Genomic DNA, 16,178 nt, shown 5'->3' with positions numbered 1-16,178 from the left:
ACCGCTCCTGAAATTGCCACCTCTGGTGTGGCAGGTACAGCACCCCAAAAGGAGACACGAGGCAGGGAAAGTGGGTGTTCCTTGGGGCTTTCTCTGAGGCACAGCCTTTAGCCACTGCCTGCGTTTCATCTGCAACCCAGTTTTGAGATGCCATGGGTGTGCCAGGGAGTAGAGCAATGTGGGCAGGAGGTGTACCATAGCCTGGTGGATCTCCGAGCTGCAAAATGGGGAGGGTTCACCTCCCTCTATTTGACTTTCCTCGATTTCCTGAGGGGCTTCCAGCCCAGAAATTGTGTTTTGGTTATAAGGAAGATGGGCAAAATGGGGATCTTGCCATTTCAGATGACACGGCCATGATTTGAACTCGCTTTGACTTGCAATGGACTGGCAGTGCCTGTAATGTAGGGCAGGAACAGTCGCTGCTGGTTTTCACATGACTGATGTGCAGGGAAATACTTGTGCAGCCCTGGCTGGTACCAGAGCCTGGAAACCCTGATTCCTCCAACAAATCTCACTGGAACCACTCATGGGAGTGAGTGAGTGAGATGCTCTGCTCCAGGTGGTATGGGGCTGGGTGGCAGACCCAAGGCTGAAGCTACAGCTACTGCACTGATCCTGCTGCTGCTGCCGGTGGTCAGCATTAATGATTGAGCTGAGAAGTTGCCTGTCAAGTAATGTCTTCAGTCCTTGCTTAGGGCCTAATTTGAAAACACGTTTATATTGTACTGTAAAGCATGTGATGCCTGTTGACTTCCTTGTGAGAAATCACTTTTGGGTCCGTGAGATACTGCAGGTGGTAGAAATGCAGGAGAAACTTGTGGAAAGAGGGGATGAGATGATTGCTTGGTGGGGAGCAAACGGAGGGAAGAGCTAGCTAAGCTAAAGGGTAATGCTGGCTTGAGAACCAACATTTCTTCCATAAAAGTGTTTATTCATTTTCTAATGAAATGAGAAAATTATTCTGGGTGATGGAAGGGCTGGGAGTTCTGTGCAGCCTTCCAACAGGAGCAAGAGAGCAGACCCAAATGCTTTTAGGATGAAGTAGGGACTCTGGCAGTGTTAGCTCACAGAAAATAGACCTGTAGGTGCACAAACTTCTCCATCTTGTTTCTCATTTTCTGGTAGACATTAACATCAGGTACACCAAAATGTGCCTTGTCTTGGGGTGCTTCAGCACCTGGGTGGCCAGTGTGATCCACACCATACATTGATCTCTTCTGTCCTGGTGCCCTGTGGTGGCTGGATGGGTTATGCCAACCCTCCTGTTTGCCCTCCAGTTCTCAGGCAGCCTCACGCTGTCTCACTGGAGGCAGTGGGATTCGAGGCCAGTGTCCAGCAAGCACTGGACAAGTGGAGAGAGGGGAAGAGCTACGGGGCCGTCCCTGCCCCCATCACGCCCTTGGGATGGGGCACACAGGCTGTGCTGGTCTCCAGCTGACTGTCAGCTCTGGACACCTCCACACTCCTCCATGGACTCTCCACACCGCACATATCTCCATCAGTTATTTGTTTAAGGATTTTTTTTTCTTCTTTAAAGATTTGTTTCTCCAAACACACACACACACACACACACACACACGCAGACACACACACACAAAATCATGGGTGTGCTGAGTTGAATTAATCTTGCTCACAAAGGTGAGTTTTGGCATTTGGCCCCAAAGACCAAGAATTTCCACTGGTGTGAATCCAAAAATAAATTTCATGTCTGTGTTTTGATTATGCAAAATTTTCTCTAGTGTACATGAGATCAGAGCTTGGCCTCAGTGTTACTGCAATGAACTGAGCCTGCATGTCCGGCACTGATGGATTTTTAATTTTTTTTTCTTGTATTTCCTTTCAGTCATCAAAAGCAGCCATCAGGCGAGAAATTTGCACATGGAGATGAGGACTTCTGGGACTCTCGTGGACAGTGTGGAGCTGGTGACGATGCTGGGCAGGAGCGGGGAGCGAGCATCACTGCCTGCCAGGCACGGTGCGGTGCTGTCAGAGAGTGGGGTAATGAGGCACATTGGTCACCCCCCCAGTGATGGAGATGTCACCCCACCAGGAGCAGGACCCCCAGGCAGCTCTTCTGCTGGGACAGCGACCCTCCTGCCCACCCACAGCCATCCTCCTGGTGAGTTTTATCAACGCGGGAGTCTCCATTTGCCATACCCATCCCGTGGACCGAGCGTACCTGGTGGTTAGGAAGTATTCTCGCCCCGCTGCTAGAAATTCAGATTTTTAGAGGAAATCCAATCTCAGGAAAGCTGGTTTTTTTGGTTTTGTTTTGTTTTTTTAACGCTACAATGAAGGTGATTCTTGGGAGCTGCCCCTGTTGTTATTCACCACCAAGCAGCATCCCAGGGAGTCCCTGTCCATCCGCAGAGCTCAAAGGCTGCGAGCAGAGCTGAGCCCCCCAGGATCCCCAGGGCTCCTCCTGTTGGGACCTGAACCCCATCACGAACCCAACAAGTACCCAAGTTAATAATATCTGACCAACTGCATTGGGATTTGTAGCTGAGGTACTTGTGTGAAAATCCTGCAAGTGAACACTTAACCTTTGGGCTTTTTCATAATCTTCACCACATTAGGTGGGACTGTGTTCATGAGTAAACCAGTGTAGTGTTTTTAAGCATGCATGAAATTAAAGTCTGTTTCCCACACCAGTGGGACAAGGCTGTGCTGATTGCCCTTTCCCCACTTTGTTTTTTTTCTTAATATTCCTGCATGAAATAAGTGTCTTGCTGAGATATGACCATAGAGATTTTCCTTAATTTTTTAATTTCTCTTTTTTTAATTACTTAGGGATTAGCATGTGGAGCTGGCATGCCCAGGCTGCCAGCTGCTGGCTGTCCTGGCATAAGCTCCTTTCTGCCTTCTGCATTTTTAATTTTTTTTTTTTTTTTTTAAATCTATGTTTCTTTTTTCATGCACAAATGAAGACAGATTTTGAAATACTGATATTTTTTGATGATGGAAAAGCTCTGTTCCCAGCAGTCCCTCTTGCAGTACTCTCTGTATTAAATAGAAGGAACACGGGGGATGCAGCTGTGACCCTACCTATTGCATATCCTAGGGCTGGGTACCACTGTGGGTGATGCTGCTGCCACCCCGATGAGAAAAAAATTAACTTGTCCAGTGGTAACATGACCATCTCTACCTTGTTTTCCAGCCACTGGAAGCCATCACCATGCTGCAGGCAGCTGGGAGAGAGGCAAGAGGGCTCCGGCTTCTCCCAGCACCCCTGTAGATGCTGAGGGGACACCATGGGTTTTGACAGCCATCAGCACCAATTCAGCTGAGAGTATGCTGGACAGGCACCGAGGGACCTGGGACGTGGCAGGGTTCAGCAATGCAACGAGGACAGTGCTGCTGCCTCCATCCATGGAGACTCGTTCCCCAGGTGAGCCATCCCAGTTCAGCCTAGGAACAAGGTGGATGCTGTTTGCTGGAGAAACAGGGCACTGGTTAAGCCTGGCTTTCCTGCATCGCTAGAGCTTTTTGCGCTGGATCCAGCCCTCATTCCTCACTGATATGCTCAGGCAGTTTTCTGTTTTGCTTCATGCACGAGGGTGGAGAGGAGGATCCATGTGGCTTCTCTTGGCCTTGAAAATTAGGAATTACTCAGTGCAGCTCCCAATACCAAAGTTACTGTAGGCAGAGTACAGGCAAGGGGACTACAGGCGGAGAGGGAGGATGCTGGGTGGGCAGCTCAGCCCATCTCGTGCTCTCATTCACTTTCCCCCATTGCCTTGCAGGCACTGGTGGCCCTTCTCGACCGGAGAGAGGATGGACAGGCACGGAGCCACCTGGCAACCCAACCACGGGCACCACAGTCCCTTCCCCCAGCCCCTCGGGGAGCGGCAGAGGAACACTGCGGCCCCTCCCCAGCACCCCCCTCCCTGGCTCTCCAGGACAGCCCCAGTCATCCCCCCAAGCTTCCAGTACCCAGACCGGTGCAAAGCACATGGCGCTACACCCCAGGGATGTTACGGGGGACCCCACAAGCTCTTTGCTCACAGCATCGCCTGCCACGGACAACACTTTCAGAGGTGAGCTTTGCTGGCTCATGGGTTTGTTTTGGGGCTTTAAAATGTCTTTATATAGCTTTTATTCTCTTGAAAGAAAACAAGGAAGATGCTGTGTTTTGTACACTCTCTGTGTTTGTTACAAATATGCATGGTTAGCTGAAATGCCCTGCTGAAAGCAGCATAAAGCAATGGGAAAAATAATTTAAAAAAAAAAAACCCTCAATATTTTCCATAAAAAAAAAAATTAAAAGGTTAAAATATTTGGACCTTATGACCATGTTTCTACAGAGTGGGAAACCCTCACTCATGGCCACGCCGGGTGGGTTTGCTCTCAGCTACACAGGGTGAGATGTCTGCGCTTCAGTAACCTGTATGGGACAACAAACCTGAGATCCTTGGGCTCCATGTCTTCCCCTCACTTGTTTTGCAAGCAGCTATTTCTGAAGCTCTCAAAACTAGAGACTTTGCCCCACTCCACATGAACTTATTGAAAACCTCTAAGTTGCTGAGTCCTTATCCAGTGCCCAGGGCTTTGCAGGAGCAAACACATCTCCAGAGTTCTCACATTGACATGTGACGTTCCCTTTGCCACAGCTGCTGGGAGCAGCAGTGGGGCTGCAGAAAACCTCAGCTTCGGTATCCGAAGGGCAGCATCCAGCTCCGCAGCTCAGCCCCCAGCGTCGGCATCCTCTTCGATGGCCCCAGCATGGAGACGTTTCCCTGGGCTCTCCACAGAGCACCAACTTGGCCGTTCTCACCCAGCCGAGGAAAGCACTGGCACAGATGAGCTCGGTTAGTCTATAATACGTTGTTTTATCCTATTCTGTGCTTCCTTAAGCATTTTTCCCCATGTCCCATTAAGCCTTGGGGCGTGTAGTGAGCTGCAGGCTCATATGGGAACGTGGCCATGCTAAGGTTTCTCCCCTTTGCTGTTTGATGCTGTGTTCAAGCTCCAAAAAATTACTAAGAGAGCCTTGGCTGAATTCCACTAGTCTTAGAGCAAGGTGGGATTTAAAGGCAAGTCCCTTCAGTCCTTGTCCCTTGGGGTTTCCTCCGGCCGAGCCGCCCCAGCTCTCACAAAGCTGTGCTGTCCTGGCAGCGAGCCCCGGGTTCTGTGCAAGATCTTCCTGCAGCAAGAGGATTCAAGCCTTTCCAAAAGAGCACTTTGTCCAGATTGAAAACTTCCTATGCTTAATATCCGTATGTGCGCTGTAAGCATCTGGGAAGAAAATGGTTCCATCTGTTTATAATTTCATATGTATAAATTTAGGTTTTTTTTTGTTGTGCCGTAGCCATTGGAAGCAGCTACCATCCGTCCAGCATCTTGGCCATGGAGAGAGGAGTTTCGGATTTCCCCACCACCAGCACCTCTGTTTCCACAACAGCCACCAAGGGTGGAGGGAGGACGTTGAGGTCTCTGCCAGCCAGCACCAAACTGGCCGGTTCAGCAGAGATTTCCACTGCTGGTATTGAAATCACCAGCAATTCTGACCAGACCTCATCCCCTGGGGTGTCTTTGGGAGCCCAGGGTGGTGGTGGCAGAGGTGCCACAGACCTGTTGCTCACGGACTCGCCGTCTGCTTCGGAAAGCGCTTCCATGAGTGAGTTTTGATAGCTAGCTGTATAACTCAGAACATTATTTAAAAACTCTTTTTATAAACAAAATACATCCTTTTTATTTTAAAGAAAGGAGGAATAATATTGTATTTGGCAGATTCTGTACATTTAAAAACATTTCATAGAAATGAAAGTATGGATAAATATTATTCTTGTTGGAAGAGGAGGATAGATTTTCCTTGAAAACTTTCAGTTGAATTTTGCAAGCAATAACTTGAGGAGTGCCTATATAGAGACTATTTTTTCCCTGTCTTAATGATTTCCCAGTATTAAATATTTCCGTATTGAATATTCATGTATACGTTGTCTAAATCTACTGATAGGGGATTGAAACCTACCCAGCTGTTTTCATTTATGTGTATGCAGTTCTACATTTCTGTTCTCCTTTGTTTAGCCTCTAGCAGCCATTATGAACCCAAGAGCATCTCAGCTGCAGAAGAGGTGACACTGAACTCAGATCCCCACGGTGCTGACGTGCCCAGCGTGGCAATGGGAGTTCCAGGATCCCCTGCAAACAACAGCACAGCTGTGGTGACAAGGGGCTCTGCCACCAGCACCAACCCCACCAGCTCTTTCGGGGAGACCTTCTCCTCCTTGGGGACCAGGACGCACCGTCATACCAGCTCACGGGAAGCCACCGATCTCCCAGCACCTCCTGAGAAGCCTTTGCTCACAAGCTCCCTCTCTGCCTCCGAAAGTACTTTCAGAGGTAAATTTGTTAGTCTGAAAGTTGGCTGCTTTGTGGCTGGATGGGATTTTGCATCCCCATGCTGTTTTTCTTCAGATATGGCCATCAGTCGCTATTGGCTACGTGGATGTTTTTGTTACTGGCTGAATGGGGCTGGCAGCGGGGCTGGGGGGAAGGGTGGGAGCGGGTCTCAGCTTTTGGGTGAAAAAGTGAAAAAACATCCATGTCCTCATTGCCGATGAAACTCCTGTGATCGGAAAAGCAGCCATTGCTTAGAAATATGTACATGCACTTTTTCCCTGTCGGAGACACTTTTGCTGGGGATTTGCAGCCGTCACCTGGCGCTGCCTCTGCTGTGCAGGTGATGTTTTGAGAGCCCCCACAGCCATGACAGTGCTGACTTGCCCTGTGCCCTTGCAGTGGTCCCTGCTATGTTATTTTGCCCCATAGTTCACCATTAATTCACAATTAAGCCCATCACTTTGCGAGTCACAGTGCAGCTCCTGCTCCCGGTGAGCTGTTGAATATCGGCATCCCCAGCTCGGGAGAGCACTGGGGCAGCACGTCTCCTAAACATGGGGAAAATCAGGCTGGGTCCAGCACCAGGTTGGGGTGCTGGGGTGTTTCTGGGCTGTGTCTGACCCCCGCGTGGCCCTGGGTGCCCAGTGCTGCAGGGAGCAAGGTCTCTTGGCTGTGCCATCAGCCTGGCACTGACATGGCAGCTTGACTTTCTGCACCATCACTAGAAAACCTAAACTGGGCCTTTTTTAGCTCATCATCTAGATTTGCTTTGAAGCTAAAGGTATACACTATTGATTTAAACAGGCTCAAAGGCACTTTTAATGCATATATCCAGTATAGTGCACAGCCTGCAGTTATAAAACTTGTTGAGATTTTCATGGCTTTTTGTAAGCCACATGTGCCTGAATGTAAAGAATTCACATCTTCCCAGAAGAGTGCCTTTCCCAGACTGAGAATTTGATCTATTCAATGTCTCAGCAAGCAGTGTACAAACATAGACTGTGCGAACAATCCCTCAAATGTATATATGCATAAATCAAACCTGGTTTTATTGTATCTTAGGTGTCAGAAGCAGCCACCGCCCAGTTAACAGCTCAATGACAGAGAAAAACCCCCTTGCTTCCTCTCCCACCAGCACTTTCATTTCAGCCATGGCCTCCAGCAGTGGTGGGAGGCCCCTGAGGTCTCCCACGGGCAGCAGCCCATGGGCAGCAGAAGTCTCCACATCCAGTAGTGGTACATACAGGACCTTGGGCACAGTCCAGTCCTCATCCATGTCTTCTATGGGAGAGACCTACAGAGGTCACGAGGCCAGAGACACCACAGATTTCACCGAGTGGGTGGCAGACCCTTCGCTAACACATTCTCCTTCAGAAGGTCCTTCCACAGGTGAGCTCAAGTTAAAAGTGAAAAACCATTTCTCTTGCAAGTAAAAGGAGGACAGTTATTGTATCTTACACTTGCCTGACTCTTTTTTGCTGTCAAAAGATGAGACTGCTGCACAGAGTATATTGTTTGGAAGGATGCAGTGTGATTTTTTTGTGTCTGAAATATTTCAGCTCTTGCTTGACCAAAAATTGTGGTTTTGGATTTTTACAGAAAGGGCACATGTGTGGAATCACAGAATCACAGAATCGACGGGGTTGGAAAAGACCTCAGAGGTCATCGAGTCCAACCCTTGGTCCAACTCTAGTCCATTTATTAGATCATGGCACTAAGTGCCATGTCCAATCTGAGTTTAAAAACCTCCAGGGCCGGCGAGTCCACCACTTCCCTGGGCAGCCATTCCAATGCCTGACCACTCTCTCTGTAAAGAATTTCTTTCTAATATCCAGCCTAAATTTCCCCTGGCAGAGTTTAAGCCCATGCCCCCTTGTCCTATTGCTAACTGCCTGGGAGAAGAGACCAATCCCCACCTGGCCAATCCCCACCCTTATGCCAATAAAAATAATTAACTTTCAAATAATGATTCTTTTTTAGCTATCGCCAGTTGCTATCTCCATTTTATAGGCAAGAAAACTTGGCAACCAAGGATTAGCTCATGTCCCTGCAGTCCCAGGGACCAGACTTGAGCTCCTGCCCTCTGTCCTGCCCCTTGGACCATGCTGCTTCCCAGGAACTGAACCAGCTCAACAAATTTAAGGCAACTTTGAATGTGATCTCTGAGGTCCTTTATGCTGCTGTTTGGTCCTAGACCCTGCTGCGGCACTGAAGGGGTCTGATCCTCCAACCCCATTCTTCAGACTTCTTTACTAAAATGTGCACACTGCTCAGCGTTTTGCCTTATCTGAACTGATTTTCAGGCTTTTCTGGGCTGTTACAGTACTTGTTTGTTCTAGCAGCATGGAGTGCATTCAGACACACAATGGTGAAACCAAGTGCACAGTATCTGTAGTTCAACAGTTTTTATGTAACAGCACTTTTCTCAGCATCAAACAACATTTTTTAGGAGACAAATGTCTGTCTGTAAGGAGGTTTCATGCCTTTGGAAATTTTGTATTTACTCTGGATTGACATCTCATATTTTCTACTTGTGCGTGTACTTGCTGCTTCTGGGTGCCACTGAAAGAAAGCTTGTCTGTTTATTTCACATATGTAAAACTGTAAATTTTTTTCTTTATCACATCTTAGCTACTGGAAGAAGCCATGTGTCGTTCAGCATCCCATCAAGAGAGAGAAGAACTGATTTCCCTATCACCAGCACCTCAGTTTCCACAACAGTCACCAAGGGTGGAGGGAGGACGTTAAGGTCTCTGCCAGCCAGCACCAGACTGGCCCAAACAACAGAGATTTACACCACTAGTACTGGAACCACCAGGTCTCCAGACAATACCCATTCCTCCTTAGGAGCCCAGGGTGGTAGTAGCGGAGATGCCACCGTGTCATCCATGGACCCATTGCTTATGGGTTCACCAACTGCTTCAGAAAGTGCTTCTCCAGGTGAGCTCTGACCTGTGGAGCTTCTTCCCGTAGACTGCAAACATCTGCTCTGTGTGGAGTGAGGGCACGTCAGAAGATGCTGGATGATGGCATCAGGCATTATGGAGGAAAATTTCATGCATTACGTGTTTTTCGCCTTTGGTCACCAGAAAAAAACAGCCTTACTGCATGAGTAGTCTGTAGTACTGCACAGTAGTAGTGTGACCCCAAGATTTGGAAAAGTGGAGGGGTAATGGGCACAAGTTACTCCTGAAGTGTTTCTGATTGGACACAAGAGGGAAATTTTTCATGATGAGAACAATCAGCCACTGGAATAATTTCCTCAGGTGGATTCCCCAGTATTGGACACTTTCAAAATTCAACTGGACAAGGCACTGGGCTATCTTGTCTAGATGGTGCTTTTGCCACGAAAGATTGGCCCAGATGATCCTTGAGGTCCCTTCAAACCTGGTATTCTATGATTCTGTCATTTGGTGTGTTTTGTGTGGTTGTGCAGTGGTGGTGTGGGCACTGCAGAGGTGATGTGGGCCCTGTGCTGCTCATGGCTGGACTGTAGCTCTGGGAGCAGTGCCCAAGGGAAGCAAACCTAACAGTGCTGCCACGACTTGTTCTTAGTGCCTTCTTCAGGGTGTCCTCCTGCGAGTAGCTCTTCCTTGCACAGGAAAGGATTGTGTCTTCACAATTTCCTCCAGGCTTAGATCTTCTGCCATGTTATATCTGTACTGTCAGCCCAAGGGTGGTGATTGAAGAGGGTGTGCCTACCTGTTTATGGCATAGTGTGTATAAATCCATTTGCCTTTGTCCTTTCCCAGCAGAAGGCACCTCAGGAGGACGCCTGCCCAATGCTCCTCTCACCAGTACGCCCAGGTTGGTGATGACCACCAGCAGTGGGGAGAGGACCATGATGCCTGTGTCAGACACCCGTGCAGCATCCAGTGCAGCAGGGAGCTCTGCTCCTGCTTCAGCCCACACCATGTCATTGGACGTGGTCCTTCTGCCATCCTCATCAGCAGCAGAGCCCGACAGGCAGAGTGATGTTTCACAAATCGGTGCCGGACTTGGTGAGCTCACCACAGAGCCACTGCCTCTGTTTTCTACCAACAGTTCCATGCCTTCGCCTTCACCAAGTGCTTCAGGTGGGTCTTGTGGTTTACCAGTTTGCCACAGAGGCATCAGTAGAACTTTAGCCCTTCCTTAAACCCCAAGTATCATGTGTTTCTGCCTCCACTCTGCTTTCAGGGTCCCACTAGAGCTGGTTTGAAACTTGCTGGTCCTCCTAAGGGAATTTTCTGCATGATGTCCAAGACCAGGTCCTACCTCCATGCCACCATTCTCTTTCAGACATGCCATGCATCCCAATCCATTTTATTTTTCTGGTGTAAACGGGGAAAGTACAGATCACCTGGGAACCTCACTTAGCAAATAAGTGATGTTGGTCACCAAGTGCCACCTCTGCTGTGGGAATTTAAACATTCAGATTTTAGTCCCTGTAGAGGCCTCAAATGTATTGTTAATATATAAAATATATAAATTTTTATATATTTATATAAATGTATGTATGTGTATCTCTGCTTTGCAATTCCAGAGAGAGGAAAAAGAGTTTCTGGTGCTCCTACTCAGACCACGTACACCTCGACTGCACTCTCCAGTCATGAGGAGGGGACATCTCAGGCTGCTGCTCACCATGGCACATGGAGCACAGTGGCAGCAAGCCCCATGTCTCATGTGGACATGGCTGGGGAGCCCCGCACCAGCCCCCTGCCATCCTCCACGGCATGGCCTGGAGCAGGACACGTCTCGTCTGGCCGTGCGGGGTACCCGGAGCCGGAGGTCACCCTTTCATCCAGGGTCTCCACCTACTTCTCAGCTGCTGGTGAACCTTCTAGTGAGTTTTTCTGAACTTCAGGATGGCATTTGAATTAGGAAAAAACCCACTCCCTCTCCCTCTTTTGTGAGGTTGATATGACCACATGTTAGAGCAGCTGTGGGTGTCATGGACAGGATTTATAAGTGGTGGTGATTCTGCTCTTTGGTGTTGTATGTCTGCAGCTGTTGGTGCTTAACAAAAAAAGTCTCAGGAATGAGACATGTGTCTTCTTGCTGTGGGAGACATCTGCTACCTGCCTGGGTTGGAGTAATAATTATAAATAACACAAATATGCTATTATGACTCTAATGGTACTGCTTGTCATACTGTATTTGGAGAGTCCTGTTTCCATGGAGTAGGCTTTGTGTGTTAAATCCATATTTAAGGTGATAGATATGTGATATCTTCTTAACCTGTACTTAATCTGTGTTTATCTGTGCAATTTTACTAATCTGCCTTTCCAAACAGAATTACTGTAGAACTCCCAAGTGCTCTCTGCTCTGAGATGATAAAATCAAATGCCTGCTTTTCGATGCTATTCCAGCTGTGGGCAGCAGCCATCGCTCCCTACGCAGCTCGAGTGCTGAGGAAAGGACATCCAGCCCCATCACTGACCCTGTGTACAGTTCATCCGCGTCTGCTAGTGGGAGAGAGAGGACGCTGCACCCGGTGACAGATGGCACGCTGGCTGGTGGCATGGAGACCTCCGTATCCTACGCTGAGACCTCCAGCTCTCCAGGGCCAGCTGAGCCGGCATCAGTGGAGCACAGTGGGATGGCCAACACCTCGGTTGGCAGCGTGGGCTTTGCGACAGAGACGCTCTTCACACGTTCTTCCAAGATACCCACTTCTTTCCAAAATGATCTCACAAGTAAGTTAGTGTCTCCCAGTGTATACTTTTTTGGGGAAGTTCATATTGTCCTGAATTTATCTGTATTGTATACAAAGTTTTGAGAGCCCTCAGGCACAAGAAAGACGTGGACATGTTAGAGATGGTCCAGAGGAGGCCACAAAAATGATCAGAGGGCTGGAACACTTCTTTTGTGAGGACAGGCTGAGAGAGTTGGGGTTGTCCAGCCTGGAGAAGAGAAGGCACTGGGGAGACATTATTGTGGCCTTTCAGTATTTAAAAGGAGCCTGTAAGTAAGATGGTGACCTGTTGTGATAGGACAAGGGGTAATGGTTTTAAACTAGAGGAGGAGAGATTCAGGCTAGACATGAAGAAGAATTTTTTGTAGTGAGGATGGTAAAATACTGGCCCGGGTTGCCCAGAGAGGTGGTCAATGTCCCATCACTGGAGACATTCAAGGCCAGGCTGGATGGGGCTCTGAGCAACCTGATCTGGGTGATTGCAGGGGGTTGGACTAGATGACCTTAGAAGGTCCCTTCAAACCCAAACTATTATGTGATTCTGTGATTAGTACATGTAATGCCACCTGCAGTGCACTCAGTGGGATGTTTTCATCAAAGGACTCAAAGCCAGACCCCACCTGGTTGGCAAACCATTCTAGAAGTGAAACTATGAACCCAAGCAGGGAAACTCTTATGTTTTGATGGCCACATAATTTTTTTTTGCAGCCTAACTGGTTTCTGTTGGATAATGTTTTCAGAAGTGTTTCATGATGACCTAAGTCAATCGCAGAATTAAACCACATTTTCAATACCCTAGTTTTTGTTTTTAGACATTGCTGAACTTAGCTGTACATCCTGAAATTCATATTATAAGACTGACTGCACCTTTTATGGTGAATAATCTGATTTTTTTTCAGAATGATGTGGTACTCCTTTAGGATTTCCTGACTGCAAAGCTTTCAATCAATGAGTTCATGATAAGCTGCAAATTAACATAATGTGATAATTTCATCCTGCAGAGGCATGAAGTTTGCTGTGTCTAAAAACAAAGTGACTGAAGTAGATGGATGTTCTTTATTTGGAGATAGAGGATAGGAGGGAGACGATGTGAATTTTATGAATTATGAGTGATAAAGAGAACAGATGGGTTTTCCTGCTTAGCTTGCTACAAAATATCACAGAATGCTAAGTGCTCAGTCCTGTTAGAAAATCAACACTGGAAGAATAGTATTTTAGAAACCTACAGGATTCATGGGAGCTTTGTGTCTGTCTGAGTTCACCATTTTAGAATGAGCTAAGAAGTGCAGAAGGCTCCTAATTCGATAGCCTTGCGTGGTGCTCTAAATTGTTAGAAGAGCATGGACCAGTTCACAGACAGCACATTTAATGTATTTAGCAAGTGATTTTAATATGACACCCAAATGCTTTCCTATTACTCTGTCTTTCTGATATGTTTTGTCCTTTTACTCCAGGCTTTTCAAGTAGCCATCAGCCAGTTGGTAGCATCGATGCTGAGAAAAGGACCTCGGTTTCTCATACGGATGGCACATACATTTCAACCACATATACCAGAGGAGGAGAAAGGACCCTCCTGTCTATCTCAAATAGCAGCACCTCGGCTGACTCCTCGGAAAGTTCCACCTTTTTTTCTGAAATTTCGAACCCTTCTGATTCATTGAAGTCTTCTGTGGCCCAGGACAGGAGGAGGAACGTATCCAGCGATGGCAGTTTTGTTGAGCCATCTACAGAGCCATTGCTGGTACACTCTTCCAAACAGCTGACTTCTGCTTCTGCAGGCAGTGTACAAAATACAACTCTTTTCAACACTGACTCCGAGTTGTTGACCACTGATAGATCATCTCTATCTTCATCAGAATTTCCAGCCTCTTCCTCAGTGTCATCACTGCATCACTCTCTGTCATCAACACCACCCCCAACTTATTTGTTTACATCATCAGAGTCATCTGAGCCACTCTTGTCCTCTGTGATGGCAACCTCACCCCCTCTGCAGGCTTTGTCATCCTCCTTGCCTACTTCCTCGTCACTTTCCCCATCTTATTCATTAGCATCTTTATTGCCTCTGTTTTCATCATCATCATCTGTCTCACAGCCCAGCGATAGTGATCAAGCAAGCACCTCTGTGGCTACAACTGTGGTCAGGCGGGTACCCTCCACAGCTGCTGTGGCCAGGAGCTCACCTAGAGGGACCAACAAGAACAGTGTTACACACCAGCCCCAAAACAACACCACCTTCACCTCCACCAGGTCTCCTCCTCTCCCCACGTCACCCATGGAACAGCTTGGTGGTCATATTGTGTCTGTGTCCACTCCCATGACAGTAACAGAGACTGCCTCACTGAGAGCCAGCACCATCCAGGGAGGCAGCTTTGCAAAGGCAACATCGCTGCTCACCACAGCTGGTGATGCCCCAGGGACTGGGCTGACAGATGCACCCCTTAGTCCCTCACCAAGTGCGACAAACCACAGCGTCATTGTCCCTGCATTGGCAGTGACCACAGTGAAACCTCCTGTGCTGACAACACCAGCCAGTCACTGGCCAACCCCAGGTGATGCTAGCACCACGAAATCTCTCAGAACTCAAATGCCTGCTACCACTAAGCACATGTATACCACTGGTGAAAGCACAGAAGCTGTGGATCCCACCACTGCAAGGCCTGGTAAAGTCACTGAGGAAAACAGCCCTGTTACGAGTCCTTCTGAAACTCCTCCAACCAGCAAGACCACTGTGAGCATTGCAACTACTTTGGCTGCTACCAAACCAACCACTGTTCCTCTGTCAAGTAGCACAACTGGGCTGAGGACATCATCTCCAGCAACAGGTAACATGTCTAATGGCACTCATCAGTGGTGGGGCCAGAAACACCTGGGTCCCACTTCAGGGGTTTTTGAAGGGTTATGTATGTATGTATGACAAGTCTGTTGTCAGCAGGGTTTGAGGATAAGAACTCAGTCTCCACGTTGGTATTTTTAAACTAAAAGTTTAGCAATCAAGTTGAACTGCTAGAAAAGGCAAACATTTCTGATAGAAACATTGGGTTGAAATTTGAGAATTTCAAGAAAATAAAGCTGGCTGGTCTTCCAGATAAGCATAGGATGAATTTTATATTTGTCAGTCTCTCAATGATATTGATTAAAAATTCATGAGAAAAGGTGCTTGACCAACACTTGGTATTCGTGTTGGAACTTCTTCTGTTGTTATGACGTAAGGTTGTTTTCTCCGCTCCTTACTAAATAATTTCCTACTGATGGGCCTGTTGCTTCTCCTGGTAGGCTATGTATTGCAATCTTGCTGAGTGTGGTGGTACAATAATTTGTTACTGCTCCAGGTTTCTTATCTTCTCAAGTGAAAACACTGACTGAAGTTTTATACAAATGGAAATCGATTCTGTGTTTGATTTCAAGAGCCTGGCCCTCAGGCCACTGTGGGATACTGTATGTGCTAGTCGCTTTAATCTCAGTGAAATACTGGCAATAGTATACATTCAATGCAATAATTAAGTATTTAAAGGTTATTTCTCAGGCTGATTGATTTTAATTATAGCTATGGCTTCATGCAAAATAATTAACTGTAAGTGAATGGATTTTTTTTTAAATCAAAAACTAATGTAATGTATCCTTTTTACCAAGTGATTCACACTTTTCCCGAATTACTCTTTCCTTTAAATACCAAAATTTGCATTTAGCAGAATGAAAAAGATCCTTCTACTGCTTGAGATGTGGTGCTTTGTACGTGGGGGCACTCACTGCCATGAGAGAAGGTGCTGCCTCGCTCCCCACTGAATAAAGTGCAGACTGAAGGACGGCAAACTGAAAGGCAACGTTTTAAAATACACCCCCTCATTTCTGGCTGCTTAGATTAGAGACGCCAGATCTCCTTCTCACTGATGTAGCCATGCCAGGCTAGTTGAGACACGAAGATCGTGACAAGCAATGTGTCCCAATGCAGATATTGGCTCAGGACTGTGTGATGCTACGGGGTATATGGTGCTGTCAGAAATACACACACACAGCTGTCCCTCACACTTTGGGCTTTAACCGCAAAGCCCAGCCTCCCTGCCTCTGCTACAGCACTGGGCAGCAGCTGCAGAACAGGTACAAGTGGCATGTAAGCTGTCTTGCTTGCCCTGTAGCTCCTTGTCACCAACAAGTCCACAGT

General features: G+C 47.5%; 1 protein-coding gene across 3 annotated transcripts in view; it reads left to right on the top strand.

The window, feature by feature from the left end:
* Positions 1-16,178, top strand: part of HEG1 (heart development protein with EGF like domains 1) — a 54,214-nt gene that overhangs the window by 17,749 nt on the left and 20,287 nt on the right. The window contains exons 2-13 of one of the 3 annotated variants that reach the window (XM_082057100.1): positions 1,844-2,119; positions 3,158-3,388; positions 3,744-4,037; positions 4,611-4,808; positions 5,309-5,617; positions 6,028-6,342; positions 7,405-7,731; positions 8,974-9,282; positions 10,098-10,418; positions 10,868-11,167; positions 11,694-12,020; positions 13,474-14,841. In XM_082057100.1, coding sequence (XP_081913226.1) covers positions 1,844-2,119; positions 3,158-3,388; positions 3,744-4,037; positions 4,611-4,808; positions 5,309-5,617; positions 6,028-6,342; positions 7,405-7,731; positions 8,974-9,282; positions 10,098-10,418; positions 10,868-11,167; positions 11,694-12,020; positions 13,474-14,841 — 4,575 coding nt within the window. Of the gene's footprint in view, positions 1-1,843; positions 2,120-3,157; positions 3,389-3,743; positions 4,038-4,610; positions 4,809-5,308; positions 5,618-6,027; positions 6,343-7,404; positions 7,732-8,973; positions 9,283-10,094; positions 10,419-10,867; positions 11,168-11,693; positions 12,021-13,473; positions 14,842-16,178 lie in introns of all 3 variants that reach the window. The other 2 variants (XM_082057099.1, XM_082057101.1) reach the window with 2 other exon arrangements.

Source organism: Streptopelia decaocto (genome assembly GCF_964273445.1).
Source record: "Streptopelia decaocto genome assembly, chromosome: 6".
NCBI lineage: Eukaryota > Metazoa > Chordata > Aves > Columbiformes > Columbidae > Streptopelia > Streptopelia decaocto.
The sequence above is the reverse complement of the archived record's forward strand: the minus strand, read 5'-3'. Positions and strand labels throughout refer to the sequence as shown.